Consider the following 18,252-nt stretch of genomic DNA (forward strand, 5'->3'; position numbering starts at 1 on the left):
CCATCTCCCCCCAAACTTGCCAGTTCACTGTTTACCTTTCTCTAGATAAGTGTAGTTGCATGGCTTTCCTCATTCAGTTTATTTTTCAAAAAAAAGTCTAAAATGATCGCTGTGTTCTCAGATGCATTATGTATTTGGCATGAAATTCTGGTAGTCATTTGTGGAATCTGCCTTTTTCATTCTTTTTATCCAGTACATCAAATATAAGAAACATTTGATTAAGCAGACTTGGCCTTATCGGGATAAATGTGTTGCTCTGTACAGGGCCCTCCTTCCAAAAGGGCTGGATCTTTTTTGTTTGTTTGTTTCGGGGAGTGGGGGGAGGGGGTGGGCGTTGTTGGTTGGTTACTCATTTATTTTTGCCAACCTTGTTGAAGGATTTCTCTCCTTGAAATATACCATCACTCAGAGTTTAAGAGGCCAAATTGCTTTTGGGGGAAACCTAGAAAATTAGGATGTTAAACAAGAAAGGCAAAGAACTGAGCGTGCTTTTAATTTCAAATTTTGAATGGGAAATCCTGTGTGCTTGTTCGAAGGCGTGGCTATGTGCTCTCAGTCTGGGTGCCGGTTGGGTGATTCTTGCTGGTTGGAACAGGGTTATGCCCCAAGTGCAGGGACAGTCCACCGTGGGCACCCTGTCCTTAGTTAAGCAAGTGATCGTTTTTGTGGGAGCTTTGGTTTCAATGCCTTTGTCTAACAGTTGAAGGAGGTTGCAGGTGGCACGTAGCTTCAGCCAGTCGTGTCAATGAAAGCACTGAACTGCCGGCCTGCCCACCTGGTCCTATTTTGGTTCCCTCGTTAGAAAGAGTCAGAATAATCCTCTCCCCTTGAGGAGCCAGGGGCAAGTTGACTGCCAAGGCAGGCTCGGCATCCCATTGGCCGCCATCGGCTGGATGGGCCCCAGATCGTGGGCCTGGGCAGGAAGCCTGCCAGCAGGCCAGCTGTGTCAGGTGGGAGGGGAGAGCTGAGGAGGGGGTGGGCTGCAGGACTTGTGACTTCAGCTGCCCAGGGGGGTGCAACGGTACAGGACAAAAGCACGTGGTCAGACATGGTATTTTTCCTCCGTTTATATATCCCACCTACACTTACATCCCTTCTTATATTTACACTTGGCTCCATTTTGCTCTAATGTGTAGTATTTACAATAACCCTTAACTCACTAAACTGGCAAGTTTATTTTTCTGTTTGTTTTGTTTTTAATTGTCATTACATTTCCACTTAACAATTTGTTTCACTTCCTTCGTGCCGTTTTTTTTTCTTCTGTCTTAAGTTACATTATTAACCAAAGCACTCCCATTCCTAAAAGAGCAAAAGGCTGTGCCTTACTCTGTGTTTACACCTGTCGCTAATGAGCCCCTGTTTGATGTGGATTTATGGTGATGTACCTATAATGATGGTGGCCAAAGCTTCTGTAGCTTTCTGGCAAGAGGCTCACTTTAAAAGAAACGGTATAAAATGAAGATTTGCCAGTATTCCAACATAGATTCATTGGACTTTTTGCGGGGGGGGCAGGAGAGTAAATTCAAAAATTGATGAATTGAGATCAAGACATTTCAAACTTCCTTTAGGAGTTTTCATTATAATTATTTATTAAAAACCGGAGGAGCGTGAAGTCTAGATTTTGCTGGTAGCTTGCGTGTTCCGTCTTAGAGGAGCGATATTTCTGAAAAGAGGGGTAGCTCTCTTTGGCTCCCGGTTAAACAGCCTTTGCTGGGGGGTGTGGGCTACACATGCAGAAGCACCTCCGGAGCATTCTGGGGGAGGAAGCGGGGGGATAGGGCTTTTGTATTGGGAAGCAGTGCATTGTAGAGGTGGGTTGAAGTGTTCTATGTTTGTTCCTTTACTGTCATTGTATTAACACACCTGAATTTACATTGCAGACTCAGTCCGCTAGTAGCACACTCCAGAAACACAAATCTTCCTCCTCCTTTACACCTTTTATAGACCCCAGATTACTACAGATTTCTCCATCTAGTGGGACAACAGTGACTTCTGTGGGTAAGTAAAGCAGCAACAGGAAAGCAGCTGACGAGCGGGCTTGGGCGCCTTGCGCCGCTCTTTCTGGTGGCTTGGGCACGCATGCTGGTGGCCGGCAGGCGCAGACCTCGGACCGGATGCCCAGCCCGCTTGCACTGCCTTATTTGCAATGAGCTGCAGGGTCATTTCCTTTTTCCATGTACATTCCTTACAGAGTTCTCTTCCTAGGCCCAGAGTTGGTTGTGACTTGAGTATCTGCTTGAGGCGTAGCGGGGAAGGGAGCAGGCCCAGTGCCCGTGGAGACACAAAATAATTCCAGTGTCCTGTGTTTCAGTGGGATTTTCCTGTGATGGAATGAGATCGGAGGCCATAAGGCAAGATCCTACCCGGAAGGGCTCAGTGGTCAATGTGAACCCCACCAACACTAGGCCACAGAGCGACACCCCAGAGATTCGCAAATACAAGAAGAGGTTTAACTCCGAGATTCTGTGCGCTGCCTTGTGGGGTAGGTATCTCACTGTGACTCTGACCCTTTCGCTTTTAGTCTCAAGGGTGGACCGGTCGTTTATAGGTAGTGCAGGTGATTTTGGAGGCGTCATCGGCAGGTGAGATGGAAGACTCCTGACGTCCGTCCCCGTCCCCTGTCCCTGCAGGAATCCTGCAGGGACACACACAGGCCTGCCCTTGTTTCAGCCGTCGGGTGTTGCAAAGACTGACTCATCTCCGTTTGTTCATATAAAGAAGAAAAGGGAAAAATGAGAAAGACATTTGATTTGGCCCATACTTATAGGGAGAATGAAGAAATTTGTCGAATTTGCTTTTCTTTAAATGTTTCAGTTTATCATTTTTCCCTTGCTCTTTGTGACTTGGGCCTAACATCTGAGTGGAGCTCTTAGAAGCAGTCTGCCAGGGCCGAGAGTCTGCGGGAGGGGGCCGTGAGCCGCCTCACCACGCAGGCTTGTGTGGGCACCACGAGAGGGGTTCTCCGAGTTTGCGGCGCGCACGGCTCTGCCGCCTCCTGGCTGTCACCCCCGTCCAACGCCTCCCCCAGCCCCGCAGGTGCGCCTGCTCTTGCGTGAACCACGCCTTCCAGCGCCACACCTGTTAACACTCCCGGAATCCTGCCATGGGCTGTTTGAAACGGGGAGGAGCCCTGCCACTGTATTCAGAAAAGTTTCCTGCTTCTTGGACGTTGCCGTGTAAACGCATGAGGACACAGCACATCCTCTCACAGGCTCTCCTGGCGTGTCCATGATGGCTCTGCCTTTCCCCTGTGACCCCATCAGCTCTTCTCACTTCCGGCCCCTCGCCTGGCCCAGGGCGATGGAAGCAGCCACGAGGGCCTCAGGGTTCCCCTGCTGAACCTCGAGATGGTCCTCCCTCCTGGTGTTCCGGAAGGGCCCGTAACTTGATAGACTGTCCTCCTCTTCCACACTCTGGGCCTTGGTCCGTCCTGGCTTCCCTTGCCCCTTCCGTGAGCCCCTACCCCCGCTCCCCCGAGGGCTTTGGAAGAGCCGTCTCTGCCCATTGCAGGCACGGTTTTCTTCATATTAAAGGCCTTCTTGGGGGTGTTTATATCATCAAAATGATGACATTATGTTCAGCGTAGAAGTAATGTTAAATATGTTCTTTCCAAATTGGCGAAGTAGTTTGTGCCTAGGATGTTTGCCCTTGGTAGCTGTGTCACACTTAATTTATAGTCCTCTAATGTCCTGCGAAGTGCTGGGCCCCATTCTGTGTGCCATTATCTGATTTTTTTTTTTTAAAACTAAAATCCTTCTTTTTCCTAATTAACTTCTTCACTACCTCTGAGAAAAATAGGTGACTCTCTCAAGCCTGTGTCTTTTAAAATGCAGTAGAACTCTCTGTTTCATCATGTTAAGAGAGAGGGAGGTGACTTAAAATAGGTGACTTCTATATCCGAGTGTGTTTGAGTTGCCCCGTGTCTGGGTCACATACATCACTGGTGGATTTCCTTAAACTGCTTGGGATAGCTGTCATGAGTTACCTTTTAAGTGAAGTTAAAAATAAGTCTCTCAAAGACATAGACCCAGAAAAGTTAAAGCATGTGCTATGAGAGCTGTAGCCTGACAAGAAGGGGAGGTCCAGACGAGGCTGCAGTGCTCTTGAAACGGTGAAATTGACGCATTTGTGTTTCGCTGACCCGCGTTAGGTTAGTTTTTTGTGTACCTTCCTAGAAAACGCTTGCAGGGAGCATCCTTCATCTTACTGAACTGACTTTTGTTTTGTAAACTACTGCATATTTATTTAATTTTTTAGTAAGGCAATTTCTCCTTATTCACAGCCAGAATTATTTTAACACATCTTTTGGATGTGATAGTAGTTTCCATTCTTATGATCATGAAGAATTGTGTGCACTTACTTTGCTGCTTTGACCACAGTGTAATTCATCGTAGAATTGAAAGGAAATTTTAAATCACATGTTATAGAGCTCTTAGCCATTTCTTCCATCACCCTGCACCAGATTCCTGCGGATACAATTGCAGTTCCTAGCCCTGCTTACCTTTGAACAATTAGCATTGTAAAGTTTAATGATAACTAACAGTTGTAAGGTTAAAAAAAGTACATTTATAAAAACGGTTGGTGCAGCAGGCCACAGTTTTTTTCATAGGCCCATAATTTCCAAGGTTGCTATTTTCCAGTGACTGTCTGTATTCTTTTGACTGCTAGCGCTCAGTATTTTACAAAATGACACAGTTCTTGGAGAATTGGAAAATGTGGTAAGTGCTAAAATAGCTACAATTTTTGTGTATGTGAAGACTTTTTTCAGCTCGTTTGAATCTTTCTTGCCGTAAACCCTTGATGGAGGTTTGAATGGTGTTTGTTTTTGGAAACCACAAATAATAGATTTCACAATGCTCGTCGTATTTGGTGTAGTTATTACACATTTGGGTAGTTGACGTAGATTCTTTTTAGCTTCTCAATATGGAAGGTCGACCAGGAAAATGCTGAAATAGCGTATGAACTGGGACCTTCGGAGTGAACTCCTTGGCTGTCGGCTAAAGTTGGACAGCAGCTTAGCTTGCAGTGTACAGCGCTCCAGCGTCTTGGTAACCGCATCCACGCATGCCTGGCTCTCTGTTAGTTGCTAAAGTAGCGGTGATGTGAGTACATGTGTAAATGCCAGCTTCCCCGCTGTCCCCCAGGACCCAAAAGGTGTTTCTGGTTTCCTCACAAGGTGTTCTTGGGTAGATGCTGTCCTCCTGGTGCTAGGGTTCCCCCACTCAATACCAAATAGGCATGGAGCTGAGCGGGGGCGAGGAGGGTGTTTTCCTGTTGCCTTCACAATTGTTCTTTTGAAGTTTTCTGGAAAGGTGTGTGTGTGTGTGTGTGTGTGTGTGTGTGTGTGTGTCTGAGTAAATATGGTTAACGTGGTTCAAGAAATATATGCTGTTCTCCCCTGTCATTCCATCTGCCTGAAAATACCGATGGAGCGATTACTTTGTAAAAGCACACATACTTCGTTCCTTCACTCAGCGAGTTTATTATCCAGTTCAGGGACTCAGTGCAAACATAGAAGTGCCCGATCCCCTAGGAGTACAAGGTGCTCTGTGCTACCAGTTACCAAGTTAGTTTAGGCAACCGAGGTTACAGACCAAGGAAATCAGTGTAATTGGGGAAATAAGTGAGTGATAAAGTCGGCTTGAGGGGCAGAGAGTTCTGAATGCTGGATGGGTGCTTCTGTACCCTCTCGGAGAGAGTGGGAGCCGTTTCTGAGGGCACGGTATGGCCCGAGGAGTGTTGCAGGAAGGTTAGGGCTGTTTGCGGTACAGTCGCGAGAAAGTAGAGGGAGGGCGGGGGTCGCAGCAGCCTCACCTCAGGCCTCTACCCGTCTGCGGTCGGTGTGAGGCCGCCGGAGCCTGAAGCGGGGAGAGCGGAGGAACAGGAACGTGAGGGGGGTCTTCTCGGGCGGGGTCAGCTTGGCTAGTTTCATGGAGCAGCTGTGCTGGCGCTGCTGCTGATAGAAACGTCAGGGCTCGAGGGGCTGGTCTCGGTAGGACTGGAAGTGGATGGAGACGAGCCTGGAGTTGGGGGTGGAACCAGGAGTTTCTGGTTCTGAGATCCTGCTCCAGCAGACAGACAGACAGCAAGGGAGACGCCCGCGCTTAGGAAGCAGAGAAGGTGCGTGGAGACCAGGGGGAGACCGCACGAGGCTGGAGAGGGTGGAGCCGGGATGGGCCCGCGGCCGGCAGGCACGCCCCGCCCCCAGCCTGCGCACGTGCACTGCTGGTGAGAAACCGCAGGACCGAATGCAGCTGTTCCTTTCTTAAGGATGATGGAGGGTGGTCTTTAAGAAAACCTTAAACTGAGTGATAGACGCCGGAGCAGTCACAAACTGTTAAGGACTAAGGGGGCTGTGTATGGCTCGTTCTAGAAGTTTTCCCGTGCAAAGACAGGTGAAGGAAGCAGGCGGGGATCGTGACATCAGATGAAGGTTTGTTCGGGTGTCTGATGTGACGGATGAGATGGAGAGTCTGTGGTACCCAGGAGACGGTGGGCTGGGACGTCCTGGGGCAACTGAGGAAGAACCGGAAACTGGAGGGTGGTGAAGGTAATCAGGGGGATGAGGCGGGCTCGTTGCCCCCCCCCCGCCCCCCCGTAGATCCTTTTTTACATGTAAGTGAGTATTTCATCCTCTCTCTTCTGTGACGATTTGTTGCAGTTTGGGTACTTTAAGCTCTGTCTGTGGGTGGCTTGAGGAAACCACTCTTCCAGATAAGCTTTGCTGTGCGCTCCATACAAGGCTGTTTGTCAAAGCACAGTGTAAAATTGTGGGCTTTCTGTGTCCTTCAAATAGGAGTGAACTTGTTGGTGGGTACAGAGAGTGGCCTGATGCTGCTGGACAGAAGTGGCCAAGGGAAGGTGTATCCTCTGATCAACAGAAGACGATTTCAACAGATGGACGTCCTGGAAGGCTTGAATGTCTTGGTGACAATATCTGGTAAGCGTGTGTTCGGGGAAAGCAGGCCCCCAGCACTGTTTAAAAACGTGGTACTCGGTGGCACAGAACTCGAGTGAGTTCCTTTTCTGAAGTAATAGCTAAATGACCTAGAACCGTAGCGTGATTTTACAGTAACACGGTAGGAAAATGTATTCAGAGGGGACCCACGTGTACACATTTGCCTGGGGCTCTGCTGAGAGGTCCCGGGGAGCACAGGAACCTGCACTTCCTACTTCACCCTGCTGCCGCCCTCTGCTGCCTGTCCCATTCAGAGTGTGGGTTTATGTCCACTTCCTTCCACAGGGCTCTCTCACGCACAAGGAACTGTTCTTTGCCATTGATGGTAAAAGTATCGTGGGTTTTTTTTTTAACGTCAGTCAACACTTACTATAAGTGTCTTTTTAGAAAGAGCATTTTTCTTAGTATAAATTATATGTGTTCATTGTAGAAAGTAAGAAACTACTGCAGAAAAGCAAATGGGAGAAATAAATAGTAAAATTATCCGAAGATAACATCTGTTAACTTCAGTTTTTAATTTCCAGTCTTTTAAGCATACACACACTCAGAATACACACTTAGGGGGTAGAAATCTCCATAAAAATAGTTACGCAACATTTCAAACACTGAGAGAATAATACGACACCCATATACTGACAAGATAGTTTTTAACAGATGTTAGAATACACTGCTGTGCATACATTTGGCGTCTACTTGCCCTTGGTAGCCACTGCCCTGAAGTTTAAGTGTATCCCGTCCTTTCTTGTTTGTCCAAACCTTGTGGGCTACTCTCTCCTGTCCCTGAATGTTCCTTCATGGTACCCATTTCTGCACGGCTACAGGATGTGTCTTTGCATAGACGTACTATAGTTTGTTGCCTATTTTCTGTTGTTAGTCTTTCCATTTATTCCTTTTTTTCCCTCTCATGTAAACATTTTTCACAAGTATCTTTGCAGCTCACTTAACCATCGGGCATATGAATCCATGTTGCCTAGATCATAATCTCCTAATAATTTGTGGTTTTGCTGGGGTCAAAGAGTATGTAGGAGTGTAAGACCTGTCCTCTGATAACAGCAGTGATTTTGATTTAATTACCTGCTGACTCAAACTTGTTACATTTATTTATGTGTAACAAATTTCTGGGGGTTATTTTAGTTTTCAAATAGGCTTTTGGTTTAAGTAAAGATGTTCATTGAAATGCAGAAATTTCACCGTCCGCCGTCCGTCTCTTACTTAAATGAGAAAACAGCCGTTTAAAACTTGAGCTTTAATTTAAGTGATGGAAGATAAGTTTTAGAATCGTAGGAAAAATAAATCTGCTAAAAAATGGTTTAAACGTCATTTTGTGATCCAGTGAGCAAGATGATTCATGGGGATCAGTAATCAACTGATAACCATTTTTTTGGCCGACTTTTCGGTATTCTTTTCCTCTTTATAGCTTTCAGTGGTTTTCAAAATCATAAAAGTAATTAATACATGTCAGTTGTAGGCAACTTCGAAAACAGGAAAAAACTTAGGAAGAATAAAATAGAATGTAACCCCCATCTCAGAGATACCTCTTGTTAACATTTTATTGTATTTCCCCCTCCTCGTTTCTGTAAATATATCTCATAGCGTGGGAATAAAACACTGTACATAAAACGATGTCATCTTTGTTTCACTTAATACATTGAGTATACATTGAGTATTTTCCCACATTCAAAAATTCTTCAAAACTTAATAAGGTTGTGTTGAAGTATAAGACATGACACAGAAAGTACACAGACGTATAAGTGGTGTACAGCTCCGTGAAGAGTCACAGTTAGAACTCATGCACGTAGCCCCCCACCCTGGGGACGAGGGGAGCCATCCCAGCCCCCCGGTGGCTCCCCTGCGCTGCCCCTCCTCCCCAGAGGGAAGCCCTGTTCTGACTTTGAACACCTTAGAACACTGCTCTTTTCCTAGAGCAGTTTTACGTTTACACAGAAATTGAACAGAAAGTGTAGACGGTCCCCATATTGGCCCTCTCCAGTTTCCCCTATTCTCTCGCATTAATGTGGTACATTTGTTACAGCGGATGAACCAATATTAATACTTTAGCTAACAGGTTAGCTGAAGTCCACGGTTTGCGTTAGCGTTCTGTGTGTGTGTGTGCGCGCTCTGGGTTCGACCCACGCATAATTTTACCCACCGTTACAGCTTCATACAGACTAGTTCCACTGCCCTAAAAACCCTCTGGTTCTCCACCTCCTCCCTCCTCCCTCAAAGCCCCTGGCACCCGCTGGTCTTTTTTTACTGTCTCGATATTGCCTTTTCCAGAATGTCATAGGTGGGCTTACGCAGTCTGTATCCTTTTCAGACTGTTGAGAGCAAGTACCTTTTTATGAGTCTATGCGATAACATCTTTTGTCTGTTCTAGGCGCTCGCTCAATATTTCTGCTAGGTTATCTCTCTTCTAATTGATGTATAGGAGTTCTTTACGTGTTCTGGGTGTGAGTCTTCTGTTAGCTCAGTAAGTTGTGCCCATCTCCAGTTTATGGCTGGGTTCAAGTTCCCAAGTTGGGTGATCTGTGAAACCCTTTGGTGCTCTCAAATGGGAAATAATAGTTACACTAGAGGGTTTTGAGAATCAGATGACAATAGCTTGAATTGAGTTGCTAGTGAAACTGTTACAAAACGGTTCCCTGGGGGGATGACATTTATTGTTTATTGCAGTTTCTTTTGGTTACTCTTGTTGTTAATGATGATATCTACTTTTGAATATGCATGTAAAGTACTTATATTTGTTTTGCTAGGCAAAAAGGATAAGTTACGTGTCTACTATTTGTCCTGGTTAAGAAATAAAATACTTCACAACGATCCAGAAGTTGAGAAGAAGCAGGGTTGGACGACCGTGGGAGATCTGGAAGGATGCGTCCACTATAAAGTCGGTAAGTCCCACGACGGGCGTAAGGGTTTTGTTTTGCCAAGGTTTAATTAATCTTCCATTTAAAATCCATGTGTTTTTGAAGCTTTCAGTAATGAACTTGTCTCTGAGACTTGTAACGCATTTCTGGATCAGGGCGTTTCTGAGGCACCTTCTAATCCTGAGGCCTGCAGTTAATCTTAACTCCGCTGTCCCTGCCGTCCGTCGTGAGCCTCTTCTCACCCTTTCCTTGGACAATCCACACTCTGTAAGATGTGGCTCACATCTTGGCAGAGAAGAAGGGAGCGTTGCCAGAGGAGAGACGTTCGGACTCCTCCTCTGCGCTGTAGGCTTGTCCTCACTTGGAGGACTCTGGGTCCTTGGCAGTCACTGATTGAACATTTGAGAGTTTGCCCAAGTAGCTGTGGCCTGTTGGTTCGAATTAAATGCGCTGTGCAGGGCTACTCTGCTCATCACTAAGAAATGAATCTTGCTGGCCAGTCAGTGTTTCATGGCAACCGTTTTGTTCTTTTCTCCTCAACATGCCTGCCGTGCTTCTCGTGAAATAAGATCTCACAAGAACAAAACCAAAATAAGCTTTTTCGTGTTGGGGAAGAAAATCAAAATATAGGTACTAGTGTTGGAAATAAAGGGGAAATAATGGAGCTTAGCCCAGTTACAGTTTTATGGGCAAGATGATGTGTTCTAATTGAATTTGAAATGGGAGATTGAGAAGGTTAGCAAATGGTACAAGTCTTAAGTATACAGAGACTGTATACTTAAGACTGAGCAACGTAAGGGGTGTATTGAATGTTGATTTCTGCTTGTGTGTTTTCTTTTCCTCTGTGTTTATGAAACTACATACTGTAGTCAGTGCCTCTGCTCCCAGGGATGTTACATCCTTGGCGTTGTCGTCTTGTTTATGTAACCTGTCCACGGCCCTCAGCTCATTGGTTACTGATGAGTACGGCTGCCACCCCGATAGTGGACTGATTCTGAGTGATCCTGCAGGGCTCTATCACCTCGGTATAGATTTCGGGATTAGAATTTTCTGTGTTGTGTTTTTGTGTACTGTTTTTTGTTTGTTCGTTTGTTTTGCGGTACGCGGGCCTCTCACTGTTGCGGCCTCTCCTGTTGCGGAGCACAGGCTCCGGACGCGCAGGCTCAGCGGCCATGGCTCACGGGCCCAGCCGCTCCGCGGCATGTGGGATCCTCCCGGACCGGGGCACGAACCTGTGTCCCCTGCATCGGCAGGCGGGCTCTCAACCACTGCGCCACCAGGGAAGCCCCTGTGTACTGTTTTTATTTGTTGATAAGTAACTGAAATCGTCTAAGGCTAAATGTAATGAAATGGCTCTGAATAGATGACCCTACAGGAGAGTGAGAGGCAGATGTGTTAACCTGAGCCGGGCTCAGAAGGCGGGGTGGGGGGTGGGTATTTAAATTTATATGTAAATTAATTATCATGAAATAAACGTTACAGTTTCTTTCTTCAGTGACATGAGTACATTCCAGGTGCTCAGTAGCCCCATGTAACTAGTGGCTGTCGTATCAGCAGGGTGGACATAAACCCTTTCCATCACAGAAAATTCTATCCCATCAGCACTGCTTTCGATGGCCTCTTATAATCCTTTGTATCTTAATAGTCATGTGATTCACTTGAATAGTGACAATACATGAAATGACAAGGAGAGTTATCAAGTCTCATGGTCAAAGGCGGAGTGCTGCGGTTTAGAGAGCCCATGAAAACACCGGGAGTCTGCACCAGCCAGTAAGTCAGATGTGGCCAGGGCCCTTCCGGGTATCTGCTCTAAGCGGAGTTGCTGGCTGTGAAGAGGACTGAAACAGCTGTGTAAACGAGGCCTATATATATATATATATAAAAGTTAAAGAGAGATTTTCTTTACTTTTAGTACACAACTTTAACTAAAATCCTAGCAATTACTATTGTCTCTATAGCTCAGGAAGTGGTTTGAAATGATACTTGATCTTGTACACAGAAATAGATAGAACTCAAACTCAGTTGATGAGTATTTTGTCGTAGCCTTCTGTGTTCCTCCATCTGTAAGCCCCACGCAGGACTCAGGAAAGGCCACGTGGAAGATTTGACCTCTTGCTGGGATTCAGGACCCTCTTGTCTGATAAATCACATCATTATCCTTTTGAACTAGTACTGAGCCCTCAAGGTGGTAAGGTTAGGGACATCAGCGAAAGTGCTCATCGATGGCAACCAGGGTATGGAGTTGAGTCCAACACAACATGGAGGAGGATGGGAACAGCCTGAATTGTACATTAAAGAATCGGAAAAGTGAACCACGAGGCTTGACCTCTCAGCAGCAATTTTCTTTTGTTGGTTTGGTGGCTCAGCAGAAGGCATATTTAGAGTTTGCAGAGGACAGCTGAAAGAATTTAGAGCCCACATTGATACTGACCTGTGCTCCTCTTATTTGTTGTTGCAGTAAAATATGAAAGAATCAAGTTTCTGGTCATTGCTTTGAAGAGTTCTGTGGAAGTGTATGCGTGGGCACCCAAGCCATATCACAAATTTATGGCCTTTAAGGTAACAACATCAAGTGCACTTAAAAGTAGCATCAGCCGTGCACGCTGTGGCCGAGAGCCAGGGAATACGTGTGACAACCCCGAATGGTTACAACTGATCTTTTAAAAGCATGTGCTGATATTGGTATAACTTTGTCATGCGAGAGGCCATTTCTAATGGAACAAGCTGAGCTATCGGCTTTCTAAGTCCTCGGAGTGTGAGAGAGGAGTGGAATGTTGGGCAGACACGTGGATTGAAAGGACAGACTGACACCACCTCCATTTAAAAAGCAGACCTGACTTTCCACCTAAAGTCATGGACGTGTATAAAGATGTAGATGTTTATGTTTTTGACAGGTATCCAGCAACAGGCAGCTTTAAGGTATATCTATTCAGTAGAGGACTATTTAGAAATGAAGTTGCAGAAACTCTTGATGACACAAGGAATGCATGATTACACATTAAATAGAACAAGTATTAAAATATGTATAATATACCATTTTTGTTCAAAGAAAGATACTGTAGAAAAATATTAGCAGTTATTTTTGTGGATATTTTTAATATTTCTTTTTTATACTTCTAGAGTTTGCACTAGATACAAATTTATAAAATTCTTAATTGAAAATGATATTACTATAACATTAGATATGATGTATCACTTAATAACATCATTTCTGATATTAGACAAAAAACCTTAAGCATTGTCCCCCGGGGCTGTTTTAGGGCAGGGGAAGAAGTTAAGAATTTTGTATCCAAAAAGATTCTATTTACTTATGTTTTTAAACAGTTTTGACATATTTTATTAAGGGGCGGCTTCCATTATTTGGAAGATGGACGTATTTAGATTGCCTTGATTCCCCAGTAAAGCAGTATAAATGGGGTTATCATATTTGCTTTAAAAAATAAACAAAGCCACATATTACTGACTAAAAGCTGTCGATTGTGTAGTTACAATTATCTTCTGAGATCTGGTCTTAATTCCCTTCATGTACCAGGTACCAGGAACTGTACTCGTTGCTTTTATAAATAAATACCGTATTCACATCTGCCTTATGAGCTATACGTGTTGACGTTAAGGGAAAACTGAGGCCGCCCAGGCTGTTACGGTACATGGTAGCCTCTCGTTAGCCTTATCACTCTAGCTGGAAAATTAAAGTGGAGGTTTGAGTAGCTCAGCAGAGACTGTGATGATCACACTGATAACGTGTATCGTACGGCAGCTCTCTCTCCTCACCGTCTGCGTTGGAGCAGCTGGTGCTGACTGACAGATAAGAGCAAGATAACTTAAAGACTTACTGTGCAGAGTAGTTTTGCTTACGGTTTTTGCCAGGGTGGTTCAGTAATTGAGTAACGGCGTGCCTGGGTCTAGCTCCTCCAGTTTGAACCGTCAGAAATAAGTTCTGCTTCGTCTCACGGCTGCTCTCTCCGTTGCTTCTTTGTAGTCATTTGGAGATTTGGTGCATAAGCCATTACTGGTGGATCTCACTGTTGAGGAAGGCCAGAGGTTGAAAGTGATCTATGGATCCTGTGCCGGATTCCATGCTGTTGACGTGGATTCAGGATCAGTCTATGACATTTATCTACCGACACACGTAAGAAAGAACCCACACTCTATGGTTGGTTGACAGGCTTCATTTTACTTTGACTTTTTTCTTTACTCTGCTTAGGGAGCTAACACAAGCAGGGATCCCTTGCTTTCCCTGTGCTGTGGGGGTGAGTATTTAAATGGCGCCCCTGTTCAGTAGCACTCTGCTCCGAGCCAAGTGGAGACCCACCCTCCTGGCTCCGAAGCTCTCCTGAAAACCTCCTCGCCCTGCTTTCACTAACACGGGAGGGTCGGGCAGCTGCTGTCAGGTCAGAACCTCCGTGGGCCGGGACTGGTTAGAGGAACATGATTGATTAAATGGAGCCCCCACTCCAAATGTGTTCCAGGGGCTCCGAAAACGTGAACTCGTAGATTATAGGACCTATCAAAGGTGGACTTTTAGATACATACGTATATCACATGGGTTTTCCACAGTGTTATCCAGTGTTGTGTTTGTCACCAGGAATCTGAACCAGCGCATTCCCCAAGACATTCTTATTGAGCCCTTTTGCAGGGGTAGAAGTAGCCACAGACATGCTTGCCTGTGCTTTGTTCCTCTTCTCTAGATCCAGTGTAGCATCAAACCCCACGCAATCATCATCCTCCCCAACACGGATGGAATGGAGCTTCTGGTGTGCTATGAAGACGAAGGGGTCTATGTGAACACCTATGGAAGGATTACCAAGGATGTGGTTCTGCAGTGGGGAGAGATGCCAACGTCTGTAGGTGCGCGTCCCTGACAGGAAGAGGCCTTTCCTAAAGAGGCGTGTGGTTTGCGTACTGATTTTACGTGTTCTTCAGACCCTCTGGCCACTTAACAGAGTGGCTGGCAGTAGATGGTGGAAAGTTAGATTGTAGACCGTGACACACGTAATAGTCTTAGTTAGGACAAAATCCAAGGAATTATTTTTTAAAACTCTGTTGTTCACAGTCCTTCATTTAATCTTTAAGACAGCCAGGGGAAGTAGGGCAGGTGTAGTTGTTGACTGATGTGCGGGAAGTGAGGGGAGACAGAAGGGTAAGTGATCACTCTTGCCATTCCGTGGCCCAGCCGCAGTCGACACTCGGCCCCCTGACCGTCCCTGTGCGTTCAGCAGCGAAGGCTGACCTCTGGAACCCTCACGGCTCCAAGTTTATGTCCCCAAACTGTTTTGGTTTAATTGCAGTTACGTCACTGGTTCTGTCCGCTTGGCTTTCCTTCTCGCTGCCTCCCTGGTAACTAGTGTGATGAAAATACGAGCTAAGCTATGGGGTGGGGGTGGGGGGGGCGGGTGATGCTCTGGCGTGAGAGAGAGAGAGAGAGACCGACCTGAGCAGTTTCTTTCCACGGCTGTTTTCTTACCTTTAACAATATGTGTTTTCTCCTCTCAAAAAGCGTATATTCGATCCAATCAGACGATGGGCTGGGGAGAAAAGGCCATAGAGATCCGGTCTGTGGAGACCGGCCACTTGGACGGTGTGTTCATGCACAAAAGGGCTCAAAGACTGAAATTCTTATGTGAACGCAACGACAAGGTAACGGCTTCCTTAGAGATTCTTTTTAGTTTGCGACTATCTTTTAGCAATGGTTTATTTTCCATGAAGTTTGGTGAAGCCTTTCCTTGGGATTTTGATGGATTCTGAAATAAATTTATCAAGGAACTTTTCAGCAGTGACTTTTTAGGCCTGTGTATGGAGGTCATGATATATTTTATTTTGTTTCTGTTGAGGGGGTGGAGATGTTTATCTCTGCAGAAATCATCCTATGTTGGGTTTTGTTTTTTGTCTTTCGGGGTTCTTTTTCCCATTAGGTGGCCTGCCTAGGCTACGTTTGGTTTAGGGATAGAGGAGGTTAAAGCTACCAGTTTAGATGGATGGAATTCTTTTGTGTTTAGAAGGAACCCGCGCGAAAATTTAAGTAACAGGGTAAAACTTCCTCTCCCCTGATACGTACCAGAAATACACCACTGTTGGTCTACCTTTTGAGTAGTGAAATAACTTCATTGTTTGTGTGGCATAAATGCCTAAGAGGGGAGATCATTTTATGCAGAAGTAGGCGTACTTCCTGCAGGTGAGACCCCGGGGCATCAAAGCCCCAGTTAAAACCTTTGCTTTTTGAAACTGCCTGCATCCTTGTCTTCTCTGGGATTGACTCCCTCCCTCCCCAGATCAGCCTTGGAGTGGAACAGACACTGGCCAAGGGTGTTGACCCCTCGGGCCTTTTCTAAGCCCAAATTTCTCTGTCTTCCGTCACTTGAATAAAAATACGTCTGACCACCTGGGGCCGCCCACTGCAGCCTTAGAAACATTTCCCCCTTTTGCTTCACGTTAAAACATATTAAACCTCCTAGCAAGCAGACCTCAGGTTGACCTCTCAGAGGAAGAGAGCTGTCACTTCTCCTTGTCAGCTGGGCCTCCTGCCCGGCCACGCGCTCTCCTCCTCAAGAGCTGCATCACCACCAGCCCACTTCCTCCTGCCGTCCTCTAGCCCATTTGCCGGTGTACTTGGCCTTTGTCTTCCTACATAATACCTCCTAGATCTTTTACCTTGAAAATCCATACAACCCCAGACCTAACCCAGGATTCTGCCAGCTTTTTGGCTTACGCTTTCCTAAGTATGTTCAGTGGAGCCATAACCATGATATTCTTTGAACTTCAGGCATTTAAATATTTTTATCCTTCATGATGTCACATCCATCGGGGTTTATTAATAAAAGGCAGAAAACTAAATTATATTACTTGGACTGTAGAGTCATATGAAATAACTAATACATCTCAGCTTCATTTTCTAAAAGAGAGAAACGAGGTAGCTGAGGAGCCTCCCCTCTGCGCACTGAGTTTGCCAAAATCCCATTCATCTTTCAGAAGGTATTAGCCGTGGAGGTGAACACAGATGATCACGTTTCGGGAACACCGCCTTTGTTGCTCTGCGTTCTCACAATAGGGCACGACGTACGAGGAGTCATCCCTTGGCTAAGGAGCCTTCCTGGTCAAGATGAAAACTGGCTCCTTCACAGACGAATGGACATCACCCCAGATTTCCTTTGGGAGGGGCCCCTGGGGTTGTGGGACCAGGGTCCTGCTGACCCCTCTCCTCTCCTCTCCTTCCCTCTCCTCCCCTCTCCTCCTACAGGTGTTCTTCGCCTCGGTCCGATCCGGGGGCAGCAGCCAGGTGTACTTCATGACGCTGGGCAGGACCTCTCTTCTGAGCTGGTAGGAGTGGCGGGCGGGGATGCCGGCCCCGGAGTCATCGAGATGAGAACCTGGAATTCCTGGCAACTGGAGCTCGGAGACGCCCAGGCCGCGTGGGCGGGGGTCTCCTCTCCCCTCCCGCCCGCTCTTACCAGTTCATCCCCACTCTCTTCTTGTCCTGTTCGAAATAAATCAAGGCTGCAACGCAGCTGGTGCTGTTGAGACTCTACCATCAGGTGCTATCGGTGTTGGAATCAAGCATCAGGCAGAACGCAAACGCCTCCCCTCCAGCTCCAGAATTCCTCGTCTGTGACTCTGTCCCGGGGTGTCTGCAGGTGGAGAACAGACACGCCGGCGGGTGGTTAGAAGTGGGCACAGCGGGTGTAAAGTGTGCTCGGACGAGCAGGTCACTGAAGCCAAGAGCAGATTTAATATAGTAACATTAACAATGTATTTAATTGACATTTCTTTTTTGTAATGTGACCATATGTGGACAAAGAAGAAGGTGCAGGTTTAAGAAGTTAATATTTATAAAATGTGAAAGACACAGTTACTAGGATAATTTTTTTGTGGCTGGGGCTTGGGAGGCGGGGTGGGTGGGTACATATTTTGCCTAAATCATGTGCAGATAATTCTTCAAAAAAAGAAAAAAAAAAAGAAAAAAAGGAAAAGGTGTGCATTTGTATCCTGGCCAGAACCTTGTTGTGTGACAGTATTAGCACTGCCTCAGTCAAAGGTTTAATTTTTGTTTAAACCTAGAAGTGCAACAGCAGTTTCACCACGGTCTGCACTTGCGGAGGGAAAAAAAATTTTTTTTCAGCCACGTGTTTATTTTTTCGCCTACCTCATTGTTTTTAATGCATTAAGAGGTGGTTTAGTTTATATGTTTTTGGAGGAAAACATTAATGTTTAATTTAATCTTAATACCAAAACTATCCAATTGAAGTTTGACTTATTTCGTCACAGGTCTCAGTAGGCACAAGAGAAATTGTCCCTGGAGATGGGAAACAGCCACGAGGCTTGTCTCGCTGGGCGCGTCTGCTTTCTCAGTTGAGAGAGCAGATCGCGCTGTTTCCACCAGATTCACCCGTGGTGGTGGGCGGGCGGCCATCACCCAGAGCACGAGGGGCCTCAGTG

General features: G+C 46.0%; 1 protein-coding gene across 17 annotated transcripts in view; it reads left to right on the plus strand.

Annotated features, from left to right (window-relative positions):
- MAP4K4 (mitogen-activated protein kinase kinase kinase kinase 4) overlaps positions 1 to 17,688 on the plus strand; it is a 172,066-nt gene extending 154,378 nt beyond the window's left edge. For 11 of the 17 annotated variants that reach the window (XM_024743672.1, XM_024743676.1, XM_024743669.1 and 8 more), the window contains 9 exons: positions 1,881 to 1,998; positions 2,312 to 2,482; positions 6,797 to 6,940; positions 9,712 to 9,846; positions 12,281 to 12,381; positions 13,802 to 13,975; positions 14,511 to 14,670; positions 15,320 to 15,459; positions 17,057 to 17,688. In XM_024743672.1, coding sequence (XP_024599440.1) covers positions 1,881 to 1,998; positions 2,312 to 2,482; positions 6,797 to 6,940; positions 9,712 to 9,846; positions 12,281 to 12,381; positions 13,802 to 13,975; positions 14,511 to 14,670; positions 15,320 to 15,459; positions 17,057 to 17,140 — 1,227 coding nt within the window. In that variant the 3' untranslated portion in view covers positions 17,141 to 17,688. The remainder of the gene's footprint in view (positions 1 to 1,880; positions 1,999 to 2,311; positions 2,483 to 6,796; positions 6,941 to 9,711; positions 9,847 to 12,280; positions 12,382 to 13,801; positions 13,976 to 14,510; positions 14,671 to 15,319; positions 15,460 to 17,056) is intronic. The other 6 variants (XM_024743681.1, XM_024743670.1, XM_024743677.1 and 3 more) reach the window with 1 other exon arrangement.
- The last annotated feature ends 564 nt before the right edge of the window (positions 17,689 to 18,252 follow it).

This window comes from Neophocaena asiaeorientalis, unplaced genomic scaffold (genome assembly GCF_003031525.2).
Source record: "Neophocaena asiaeorientalis asiaeorientalis breed wild unplaced genomic scaffold, Neophocaena_asiaeorientalis_V1.1 scaffold114, whole genome shotgun sequence".
NCBI lineage: Eukaryota > Metazoa > Chordata > Mammalia > Artiodactyla > Phocoenidae > Neophocaena > Neophocaena asiaeorientalis.